The following is a 12,104-nucleotide window of genomic DNA, read 5'->3' on the forward strand; positions in this document are numbered from 1 at the left end:
AGTTGTTGTTGTTTACACTGTTGTTCATGCTGTTAGTTGTTTACACTGTTAGTTGTTGTTGTTTACACTGTTGTTCATGCTGTTGTTTACACTGTTAGTTGTTGTTGTTTACACTGTTAGTTGTTGTTCACGCTGTTAGTTGTTGTTGTTCACACTGTTGTTCATGCTGTTAGTTGTTTACACTGTTAGTTGTTGTTGTTTACACTGTTGTTCATGCTGTTAGTTGTTTACACTGTTAGTTGTTGTTGTTTACACTGTTGTTCATGCTGTTAGTTGTTTACACTGTTAGTTGTTGTTGTTTACACTGTTGTTCATGCTGTTAGTTGTTGTTGTTTACACTGTTAGTTGTTGTTTACACTGTTAGTTGTTGTTGTTCACACTGTTAGTTGTTGTTGTTCATGCTGTTAGTTGTTCACGCTATTAGTTGTTGTTGTTTATGTTGTTTCTTCTGGTTAAATCTCATGTTTATGCCGCTGTCTCCGTCCCCTTTAAGTCGGTCCTTAAATAGCGATGACCCCGACGTGTGTCATTGTTCAGGTTGCAGCCCGCCCCCCAAACACTCACTTCCTGTTTCCTGTTTCCTGTTGTGGCGGTGGGTGGTGCTCACTGTGGGTGGTGCTCACTGTCATCATGGCGCTGTTGGAGCGCTGCAGGTTGATCGTGGTGAGATTTATTCAGAATGTGGTTTTTACTTCGCTGGTTTCCATCTCAAAGTGCTCTCATTAAACGGCTCCGCTGTGATGTCACGCTGTGATGTCACGCTGTGATGTCACGCTGTGATGTCACGCTGTGATTTCACGCTGTGATGTCACGCTGATCTTTCTCTTTGTGTCCAAACAGGAAGTCCTGAAGCAGCTGCAGGGCACCATAGAAGAAGAGTCTGGGGAAACTTCAGGTTCTCAGCTGGAGCTGATAGAAAGACTGAAAGGTACTCTGTGTGTACTCTGTGTTTATTCTGTGTGTACTCTGTGTGTACTCTGTGTGTACTCTGTGTGTACTCTGTGTACTCTCTGTGTACTCTGTGTGTACTCTGTGTACTCTGTGTGTACTCTGTGTACTCTGTGTGTACTTACTGTGTACTCACTGTGTAGTCTGTGTGTACTCTGTGTGTACTCACTGTGTACTCTCTGTGTACTTTGTGTGTACTCACTGTGTACTCACTGTGTACTCTCTGTGTACTCTCTGTGTACTCTCTGTGTACTCACTGTGTACTCTCTGTGTACTCTCTGTGTACTCTGGTTCTCCTGCAGAGATGAGCCTGGACTCGGCCGGCTACAAGCCCAGAACGAGGCCTCCTTTGCCCCCTTCCTCCTCCTCCAGCTCGGCCTCCTCTTCCTCTGGAGCTCCCACAGCTGGAGGCTCTGGAGCCCCGGGGCCCTCCACGGCTGCCGCCTTCCCCAGGAGAGGGCTGCCATCTGCGGGCAGAGACAGCCACGACCGCTGCCTGGAGGAGCTCGAGAAAGAAAGGTACATCAGAGACTGCTGATGGCAGACAGTAGTGTGGATATGTTTTATCATTGCAGCTAACGGAACTGTTTACCTGACAGTTTGTTGTTTTGACGTCCTCTTTGTCCTGCTCTGTGATTGGCCACTGCTTTCTGACAGGTCTCTGCTATTGGCTGAGCTGGAGAAGGAGGAGAAGGAGAAAGACTGGTACTACGCTCAGCTGCAAAACCTCACCAAGAGGATCGACAGTCTGCCACTCACCGAAAACGTAAGAACTTTAAAGGAAACCTGGAAAAGCCTGGAACTAAAGGTCGTTGTTGATGGTGAAATGCATTCTGGGAGCTGTAGTTGATGGTTAGATGCATCCTGGGAGCTGTGGTTGATGTTGAAATGCATCCTGGGAGCTGTAGTTGATGGTGAAATGCATCCTGGGAGCTGTGGTTGATGGTGAAATGCCTCCTGGGAGCTGTAGTTGATGGTTAGATGCATCCTGGGAGCTGTAGTTGATGGTTAGATGCATCCTGGGAGCTGTAGTTGATGGTTAGATGCATCCTGGGAGCTGTGGTTGATGGTTAGATGCATCCTGGGAGCTGTAGTTGATGGTTAGATGCATCCTGGGAGCTGTGGTTGATGGTTAGATGCATCCTGGGAGCTGTAGTTGATGGTTAGATGCATCCTGGGAGCACTGGTTGATGTTGAAATGCATCCTGGGAGCTGTAGTTGATGGTGAAATGCATCCTGGGAGCTGTGGTTGATGGTGAAATGCCTCCTGGGAGCTGTAGTTGATGGTTAGATGCATCCTGGGAGCTGTAGTTGATGGTTAGATGCATCCTGGGAGCTGTAGTTGATGGTTAGATGCATCCTGGGAGCTGTGGTTGATGGTTAGATGCATCCTGGGAGCTGTAGTTGATGGTTAGATGCATCCTGGGAGCTGTGGTTGATGGTTAGATGCATCCTGGGAGCTGTAGTTGATGGTTAGATGCATCCTGGGAGCTGTGGTTGATGTTGAAATGCATCCTGGGAGCTGTAGTTGATGGTGAAATGCATCCTGGGAGCTGTGGTTGATGGTGAAATGCCTCCTGGGAGCTGTAGTTGATGGTTAGATGCATCCTGGGAGCTGTAGTTGATGGTTAGATGCATCCTGGGAGCTGTAGTTGATGGTTAGATGCATCCTGGGAGCTGTGGTTGATGGTTAGATGCATCCTGGGAGCTGTAGTTGATGGTTAGATGCATCCTGGGAGCTGTGGTTGATGGTTAGATGCATCCTGGGAGCTGTGGTTGATGGTTAGATGCATCCTGGGAGGTGTGGTTTAGGGCTGGGCGATATATCGATATTTAAGATATATCGATAGATTTTTAAATAAGATATGGAATTAGACCATATCGCATATATCGATATATTTCAAATTTGCGCTGTAATACTTGCTTCAGGCAAGCCGTTGATCAGAGCTCTCTGCACTGCTTCCCTCGCTCCGGCTCCGCCCCTCCTCTCTCATGCACAGAGGGGGAGGGGGAGGAACACTCCGGCACTCTTAAACAAACATGGAGAAGGCAACAACACCTGCGGAGCATACGGAGGAGAGCCCCTTGGTTGGTAAAAGAAAAAGCAGTGGCTCAATCATTTGGAGATGGTTCGGATACAAATTGTCAGACGAGCAACAAAACCAAGCTATATGTAGGGAGTGCCATAAGCACATTGCAGCCAGTGCTGGAAGCACTACGAATCTTTTTTTATCACTTAAAAACGTAGCACAAAGCGCAATATGAAGAGTGTGTGAAACTGCGCGCTGCAGCAGCCACAGGCACAAGCCGTCCCCAACCTGACAAAGCTCCAGCCCCAAAACAAAGCTCACTGCAAGCTTCATTTTCCCGCTGTGTGCCGTATGAGAAGAAAAGCGATAAGTGTCCTTTCACATTGCCAAAGACATGGTCCCTGTTGCAACAGTGGAACAGGTCGGGTTCAAAGAGCTAATTAAAAAGCTGGGCTCGAGATACGAGCTTTCCAGTCGGAACTATTTTGCACGAGAAGCACTGCCGCAAATGTATAGTGAAGTCAGACAGAACGTTGCGGGCCGGCTCGCTAACGTCACCCATTTTGCGTTGACCAGCGATATGTGGTCAAGCAGAACCTGTGCGAACCTTATATGAGCGTGACAGTTCACTTCATGCAAGACTGGGAGATGAAAACAGCTTGGCAACTGGTTGAGACTGTTCAGAGAAGCTATTAAATTAACAAAAATAAACAGGTAATCTCAAGCTGATGTTTAAAAACGTTTTTCTTAAACTGAGCACTTTATTTTGTTATCTCTTTATATATAAATGCTGCCCTCAGAAAAAGATTTACCTATTTTATTTTATAGGCTAATTTTATTTAAGATATTTTTTTATTTAAATGTGCACCTTACGGAGCTTTGTTATACAGTGTTTACATTTTATAGTGAGTTTTCAATAAAACTACTCGTATTTGGCTTTGACTTTGACTGAGCATTTCATATCACAGCTCTCACTTTGCGGAAAAAAATATCGGGATATATATCGTATATCGATATTCAACCTAAATATATCGAGATATGACTTTTGGTCCATATCGCCCAGCCCTAGTGTGGTTGATGGTGAAATGCATCCTGGGAGCTGTGGTTGATGGTGAAATGCATCCTGGGAGCTGTGGTTGATGGTGAAATGCATCCTGGGAGCTGTGGTTGATGGTGGTGTCTGTCAGTTCACTCTGCAGACCGACATGAGTCGCCGTCAGCTGGAGTTTGAGGCCCGTCAGATCCGGTCGGCCATGGAGGAGCAGCTGGGCTCCTGCCAGGAGATGGAGAGGAGAGCTCAGGTAAGATGAGCACACCTGAGGAGGAGGTCAGAGGTCAGAGGGGGGCGTGGACCTCCCACCTTTACACTGTGTGTGTTTGTGTTGCAGGCACGTGTGTCTCGTATCCAGCAGATAGAGAAAGACATCCTGAGGCTGGGAGCCCGTCTGCAGGTGAGCTCGGGTCAGAACCGGTCAGAACCGGTCAGAACCGGTCAGAACTCTGACTACCTGAGCAGCAGGTAACCTGCTCTCTGTCTTCACAGGTGGAGGGAGCTCAGGGCACAGGTGACAGCGGTGGATTGATGGGCACTCAGGTGAGCCTTCTGTCCTTCATTCTCATTGGTCGGTTTTACAGTTTCCTTTTCTGTGGAGTACAGATTCTGTTTCCTTCCTCCAGACATCCGGCAGCCGGTTGGACCACGAGCCGGCCAATGAGACGAGCTACGCCGTGCCTCGACGAATCACCAGCCACTTGGGAACAAAGGTAGGGAGGAGTCTGTGGGAGAGGGGAGGAGTCTGTGGGAGAGGGGAGGAGTCTGTGGGAGGGGAGGAGTCTGTGGGGGACAGGGGCAGTCCTAAGGGCGGGCCGACCGGGCAATCGCCCGGGGCGGCACCATCGCGAAACCCCGCCCCCAAATGACATCGCGAAAATGTTAAAATAGTTATAAACATATTCAAAATAGTTTAAAACGTGTTATTTCAACACTATTACCACATTGTTGTAATAATAACATTACTATAAGTGGTTTTTGTCAGTTATTATAAGCATTTTTTCTCCTTACAGGGGGCGGGGCCACCGCGAAAGGGGTGGGGCGTTGGAGGGGGCGTCGCCCGGGGGCGCAATTCATTGTAGGACCGCCACTGGAGGGGGGTGGAGTCTGTGGGGGAGGGGTGGAGTCTGTGGGGGAGGGGAGGAGTCTGTGGGAGAGGGGAGGAGTCTGTGGGAGAGGGGAGGAGTCTTCACGCCCGTCTGTCGCCCCCTGCAGGTGGAGATGGTGTACAGCCTGCTGTCCATGCTGGGAACGCACGACAAAGACGACATGTCGCGCACGCTGCTCGCCATGTCGAGCTCGCAGGACTCGTGCATCGCCATGCGTCAGTCGGGCTGCCTGCCGCTGCTCATCCAGCTGCTGCACGGCAACGACAAGGACTCCCTGTTGCTAGGCAACTCCCGCGGCAGCAAGGAGGCGCGCGCACGGGCGTCCGCGGCGCTGCACAACATCGTGCACAGCCAGCCGGACGACAAGAGGGGGCGGCGCGAGATCCGCGTGCTGCACCTGTTGGAGCAGGTGCGCCATTACTGCGAGGCGTGCTGGAGCTGGCAGGAGAACCACGAGAGGGGCGTCGACCAGGAGGACAACCCCAGTGAGTCACACGACCACGTGACCACGTACACTTAGCGTTCTTCAGTCTGTGTGCGGTGTGTAACGGCGTGTTTCGTTGCAGTGCCGTCTCCGGTGGAACATCAGATCCCCCCCGCCGTCTGCGTCCTCATGAAACTCTCCTTCGACGAAGAGCATCGGCACGCCATGAACGAACTCGGTGAGTTCCCTCCACCGCCGTCTGGTTCTGACCCGTCTCTGGTTCTGACCCGTCTCTGGTTCTGACCTGTTCTCTGGTTCTGACCCGTCTCTGGTTCTGACCTGTTCTCTGGTTCTGACCCGTCTCTGGTTCTGACCCGTCTCTGGTTCTGACCCGTTCTCTGGTTCTGACCCGTTCTCTGGTTCTGACCTGTTCTCTGGTTCTGACCTGTTCTCTGGTTCTGACCTGTTGTCTGGTTCTGACCCGTCTCTGGTTCTGACCCGTCTCTGGTTCTGACCCGTCTCTGGTTCTCTGGTTCTGACCCGTCTCTGGTTCTGACCCGTCTCTGGTTCTGACCTGTTCTCTGGTTCTGACCCGTCTCTGGTTCTGACCCGTCTCTGGTTCTGACCCGTCCCTGGTTCTGACCCGTCCCTGGTTCTGACCCGTCTCTGGTTCTGACCTGTTCTCTGGTTCTGACCCGTCTCTGGTTCTGACCTGTTCTCTGGTTCTGACCCGTCTCTGGTTCTGACCTGTTCTCTGGTTCTGACCCGTCTCTGGTTCTGACCCGTCTCTGGTTCTGACCTGTTCTCTGGTTCTGACCCGTCTCTGGTTCTGACCCGTCTCTGGTTCTGACCCGTCCCTGGTTCTGACCCGTCTCTGGTTCTGACCCGTCCCTGGTTCTGACCTGTTCTCTGGTTCTGACCCGTCTCTGGTTCTGACCTGTTCTCTGGTTCTGACCCGTCTCTGGTTCTGACCTGTTCTCTGGTTCTGACCCGTCTCTGGTTCTGACCTGTTCTCTGGTTCTGACCCGTCTCTGGTTCTGACCCGTCTCTGGTTCTGACCTGTTCTCTGGTTCTGACCTGTTCTCTGGTTCTGACCCGTCTCTGGTTCTGACCTGTTCTCTGGTTCTGACCCGTCTCTGGTTCTGACCTGTTCTCTGGTTCTGACCTGTTCTCTGGTTCTGACCCGTCTCTGGTTCTGACCTGTTCTCTGGTTCTGACCCGTTCTCTGGTTCTGACCTGTTCTCTGGTTCTGACCCGTCTCTGGTTCTGACCTGTTCTCTGGTTCTGACCTGTTCTCTGGTTCTGACCCGTCTCTGGTTCTGACCCGTCTCTGGTTCTGACCTGTTCTCTGGTTCTGACCCGTCTCTGGTTCTGACCCGTCTCTGGTTCTGACCTGTTCTCTGGTTCTGACCCGTCTCTGGTTCTGACCCGTCTCTGGTTCTGACCCGTTCTCTGGTTCTGACCTGTTCTCTGGTTCTGACCCGTTCTCTGGTTCTGACCCGTTCTCTGGTTCTGACCCGTTCTCTGGTTCTGACCTGTTCTCTGGTTCTGACCCGTCTCTGGTTCTGACCTGTTCTCTGGTTCTGACCTGTTCTCTGGTTCTGACCCGTCTCTGGTTCTGACCCGTCTCTGGTTCTGACCTGTTCTCTGGTTCTGACCTGTTCTCTGGTTCTCTGGTTCTGACGGGTTCTCTTCTCCCTACAGGCGGTCTGCAGGCGGTGGCGGAGCTGCTGCAGGTGGACTGTGAGATGTTCGGCCTGAGCAGCGACCACTACAGCGTCACCCTGAGGCGCTACGCCGGCATGGCGCTCACCAACCTCACCTTCGGAGACGTGGCCAATAAGGTGAGAGCAGGTTCCAGCAGCTCAGTCAGGTGTGAGTTGGTGACCAATCAGCTGACCCGCTTCCTGTTTCCTGCTTCCTGTGTCCCGCTTCCTGTGTCCCGCTTCCTGTTTCCCGCTTTCTGTTTCCTGCTTCCTGTTTCCTGCTTCCTGTGTCCCGCTTTCTGTTTCCTGCTTCCTGTTTCCTGCTTCCTGTTTCCCGCTTCCTGTTTCCCGCTTCCTGTTTCCTGCTTCCTGTTTCCCGCTTCCTGTGTCCCGCTTCCTGTGTCCCACTTCCTGTGTCCCGCTTTCTGTTTCCTGCTTCCTGTGTCCCGCTTCCTGTGTCCCGCTTTCTGTTTCCTGCTTCCTGTTTCCCGCTTCCTGTGTCCCGCTTCCTGTGTCCCGCTTTCTGTTTCCTGCTTCCTGTTTCCCGCTTCCTGTTTCCCGCTTTCTGTTTCCTGCTTCCTGTTTCCCGCTTCCTGTTTCCCGCTTCCCGTTTCCCGTTTCCTGTTTCCCGCTTCCTGTTGCCCGCTTCCTGTTTCCGGTTTCCCGCTTCCTGTTTCCTGTTTCCCACTTCCTGTTTCCCGCTTCCTGTTTCCCGTTTCCTGTTTCCCGCTTCCTGCTTCCCGTTTCCCGTTTCCTGTTTCCCGTTTCCTGTTTCCCGCTTCCTGTTGCCCGCTTCCTCTTTCCCGCTTCCTGTTTCCCGCTTTCTGTTTCCTGTTTCCCACTTCCTGTTTCCCGCTTCCTGTTTCTCACTTCCTGTTTCCCGCTTCCTGTTTCCTGTTTCCCACTTCCTGTTTCCCGCTTCCTGTTTCTCACTTCCTGCTTCCTGTTTCCCATAAGGCCACGCTGTGCTCCATGAAGGGCTGCATGAGGGCCATGGTGGCCCAGCTGAAGTCTGAGAGCGAGGACCTGCAGCAGGTGAGTCCGGCCGTAACCGTAGCAACCGCTCCAGGTGTCTGCGGCACTCTAGGTGTGACACGCCGTCTCTCGTGTCTCTCAGGTGATCGCCAGCGTCCTCAGAAACCTGTCGTGGCGTGCTGACGTCAACAGCAAGAAGACACTGCGAGAGGTGGGCAGCGTGCGGGCGCTGATGGGCTGCGCGCTGGAGGTGCAGAAGGTAACCAGATGGTCACGTGTTCGTCACGTGTTCAAGCAGGTGTTCGTCACGTGTTCATCACGTGTTCAAGCAGGTGTTCGTCACGTGTTCAAGCAGGTGTTCGTCACGTGTTCATCACGTGTTCAAGCAGGTGTTCGTCACGTGTTCAAGCAGGTGTTCGTCACGTGTTCATCACGTGTTCAAGCAGGTGTTCGTCACGTGTTCAAGCAGGTGTTCGTCACGTGTTCAAGCAGCTGTTCGTCACGTGTTCGTCACGTGTTCATCACATGTTCGTCACATGTTCATCACGTGTTCATCACGTGTTCAAGCAGGTGTTCGTCACGTGTTCAAGCAGGTGATCGTCACGTATTCATCACGTGTTCAAGCAGGTGTTCGTCACGTGTTCATCACGTGTTCAAGCAGGTGTTCGTCACGTGTTCAAGCAGGTGTTCGTCACGTGTTCAAGCAGCTGTTCGTCACGTGTTCGTCACGTATTCATCACATGTTCGTCACATGTTCATCACGTGTTCGTCACGTGTTCAAGCAGGTGTTCGTCACGTGTTCATCACGTGTTCAAGCAGGTGTTCGTCACGTGTTCATCACGTGTTCAAGCAGGTGTTCGTCACGTGTTCAAGCAGGTGTTCGTCACGTGTTCATCACGTGTTCAAGCAGGTGTTCGTCACGTGTTCAAGCAGGTGTTCGTCACGTGTTCATCACGTGTTCAAGCAGGTGTTCGTCACGTGTTCATCACGTGTTCAAGCAGGTGTTCGTCACGTGTTCGTCACGTGTTCAAGCAGGTGTTCGTCACGTGTTCATCACATGTTCGTCACGTGTTCGTCACGTGTTCAAGCAGGTGTTCGTCACGTGTTCAAGCAGGTGTTCGTCACGTGTTCAAGCAGGTGTTCGTCACGTGTTCAAGCAGGTGTTCGTCACATGTTCATCACGTGTTCGTCACGTGTTCAAGCAGGTGTTCGTCACGTGTTCAAGCAGGTGTTCGTCACGTGTTCAAGCAAGTGTTTGTCACGTGTTCATGTTCGTCACGTGTTCGTCACGTGTTCAAGCAGGTGTTCGTCACGTGTTCATCACGTGTTCATCACGTGTTCATCACGTGTTCGTCACGTGTTCATCACGTGTTCGTCACGTGTTCGTCACGTGTTCGTCACGTGTTCAAGCAGGTGTTTGTCACGTGTTCAAGCAGGTGTTCGTCACGTGTTCATCACGTGTTCGTCACGTGTTCATCACGTGTTCGTCACGTGTTCGTCACGTGTTCGTCACGTGTTCGTCACGTGTTCGTCACGTGTTCGTCACGTGTTCGTCACGTGTTCATCACGTGTTCATCACGTGTTCAAGCAGGTGTTCGTCACGTGTTCATCACGTGTTCATCACGTGTTCGTCACGTGTTCGTCACGTGTTCGTCACATGTTCGTCACGTGTTCAAGCAGGTGTTCATCACGTGTTCGTCACGTGTTCATCACGTGTTCATCACGTGTTCGTCACGTGTTCATCATGTTCATCGCATGTTCGTCACCTGTACATCATGTTTGTCACGTGTACATCATGTTCATCACGTGTTCGTCACATGATCTCAGGTCTGCACTGATCACGCTCCTCCCCTGTTGCAGGAGTCCACCCTGAAGTCGGTGCTGAGCGCTCTCTGGAACCTGTCGGCGCACTGCACGGAGAACAAGGCGGACATCTGCGCCGTGGACGGGGCGCTGGCGTTTCTGGTCGGAACGCTGACGCATCGCAGCCACACCAACACGCTCGCCATCATCGAGAGTGGCGGTGGGATCCTCCGAAACGTGTCGAGCCTCATCGCCACCAACGAGGCGCACAGGTGAGCGCCGTCAGCAGACAGTCGGCACACAAGCGTGTGTGTGTGTGTGTACCTATAGAAGTGTGTTTGGGTGTGTGTGTGTGTGTGTACCTATAGATGTGTGTTTGGGTGTGTGTGTGTGTGTGTGTACCTATAGAAGTGTGTTTGGGTGTGTGTGTACCTATAGAAGTGTGTTTGGGTGTGTGTGTGTGTGTGTACCTATAGATGTGTGTGTGTAACTATAGAAGTGTGTTTGGGGGTGTGTGTGTACCTATAGATGTGTGTGTAACTATAGAAGTGTGTGTGTATGTGTGTGTGTGCCTATAGAAGTGTGTTTGGGTGTGTGTGTGTGTGTGTGTACCTATAGATGTGTGTGTGTAACTATAGAAGTGTGTTTGGGTGTGTGTGTGTGTGTACATATAGAAGTGTGTGTGTGTGTGTGTGTGTACCTATAGATGTGTGTTTGGGTGTATGTGTACCTATAGAAGTGTGTGTGTGTGTGTGTACCTATAGATGTGTGTGTGTAACTATAGAAGTGTGTTTGGGTGTGTGTGTGTACCTATAGAAGTGTGTTTGGGTGTGTGTGTGTGTGTGTACCTATAGATGTGTGTGTGTGTAACTATAGATGTGTGTTTGGGTGTGTGTGTGTACCTATAGAAGTGTGTTTGGGTGTGTGTGTGTGTGTGTACCTATAGATGTGTGTGTGTAACTATAGATGTGTGTGTGTAACTATAGATGTGTGTTTGGGTGTGTGTGTGTACCTATAGAAGTGTGTGTGTGTGTACCTATAGAAGTGTGTGTGTGTAACTATAGATGTGTGTTTGGGTGTGTGTGTGTACCTATAGAAGTGTGTGTGTGTGTGTACCTATAGGTGTGTGTGTGTGTGTGTGTACCTATAGAAGTGTGTGTGTGTGTACCTATAGATGTGTGTTTGGGTGTGTGTGTGTACCTATAGATGTGTGTGTGTAACTATAGATGTGTGTTTGGGTGTGTGTGTGTACCTATAGATGTGTGTGTGTAACTATAGATGTGTGTTTGGGTGTGTGTGTGTGTACCTATAGAAGTGTGTTTGGGTGTGTGTGTGTACCTATAGATGTGTGTGTGTAACTATAGATGTGTGTTTGGGTGTGTGTGTGTACCTATAGAAGTGTGTTTGGGTGTGTGTGTACCTATAGATGTGTGTGTGTAACTATAGAAGTGTGTTTGGGTGTGTGTGTGTACCTATAGATGTGTGTGTGTAACTATAGATGTGTGTTTGGGTGTGTGTGTGTACCTATAGAAGTGTGTTTGGGTGTGTGTGTGTACCTATAGATGTGTGTTTGGGTGTGTGTGTACCTATAGAGGTGTGTGTGTAACTATAGATGTGTGTTTGGGTGTGTGTGTGTACCTATAGATGTGTGTGTGTAACTATAGAAGTGTGTTTGGGTGTGTGTGTGTACCTATAGATGTGTGTGTGTAACTATAGATGTGTGTTTGGGTGTGTGTGTGTACCTATAGAAGTGTGTTTGGGTGTGTGTGTGTACCTATAGATGTGTGTTTGGGTGTGTGTGTACCTATAGATGTGTGTTTGGGTGTGTGTGTGTACCTATAGAAGTGTGTTTGGGTGTGTGTGTGTACCTATAGATGTGTGTTTGGGTGTGTGTGTACCTATAGAAGTGTGTTTGGGTGTGTGTGTGTACCTATAGATGTGTGTTTGGGTGTGTGTGTACCTATAGATGTGTGTGTGTAACTATAGATGTGTGTTTGGGTGTGTGTGTGTACCTATAGAAGTGTGTTTGGGTGTGTGTGTACCTATAGAAGTGTGTTT

General features: G+C 50.6%; 1 protein-coding gene across 3 annotated transcripts in view; it reads left to right on the forward strand.

Annotated features, from left to right (window-relative positions):
* The window catches only part of apc (APC regulator of WNT signaling pathway), a 37,631-nt gene that overhangs the window by 14,625 nt on the left and 10,902 nt on the right, over window positions 1–12,104 (forward strand). For 2 of the 3 annotated variants that reach the window (XM_075456389.1, XM_075456390.1), the window contains exons 3-15: window positions 841–928; window positions 1,251–1,467; window positions 1,606–1,714; window positions 4,166–4,279; window positions 4,367–4,429; window positions 4,522–4,572; window positions 4,656–4,742; window positions 5,245–5,623; window positions 5,705–5,800; window positions 7,267–7,406; window positions 8,226–8,303; window positions 8,386–8,502; window positions 10,104–10,318. In XM_075456389.1, coding sequence (XP_075312504.1) covers window positions 841–928; window positions 1,251–1,467; window positions 1,606–1,714; window positions 4,166–4,279; window positions 4,367–4,429; window positions 4,522–4,572; window positions 4,656–4,742; window positions 5,245–5,623; window positions 5,705–5,800; window positions 7,267–7,406; window positions 8,226–8,303; window positions 8,386–8,502; window positions 10,104–10,318 — 1,754 coding nt within the window. The remainder of the gene's footprint in view (window positions 1–840; window positions 929–1,250; window positions 1,468–1,605; window positions 1,715–4,165; window positions 4,280–4,366; window positions 4,430–4,521; window positions 4,573–4,655; window positions 4,743–5,244; window positions 5,624–5,704; window positions 5,801–7,266; window positions 7,407–8,225; window positions 8,304–8,385; window positions 8,503–10,103; window positions 10,319–12,104) is intronic. The other variant, XM_075456391.1, reaches the window with a different exon arrangement.

The sequence above is a fragment of the Odontesthes bonariensis genome, chromosome 22 (assembly GCF_027942865.1).
Source record: "Odontesthes bonariensis isolate fOdoBon6 chromosome 22, fOdoBon6.hap1, whole genome shotgun sequence".
Classification (NCBI taxonomy): Eukaryota; Metazoa; Chordata; class Actinopteri; order Atheriniformes; family Atherinopsidae; genus Odontesthes; species Odontesthes bonariensis.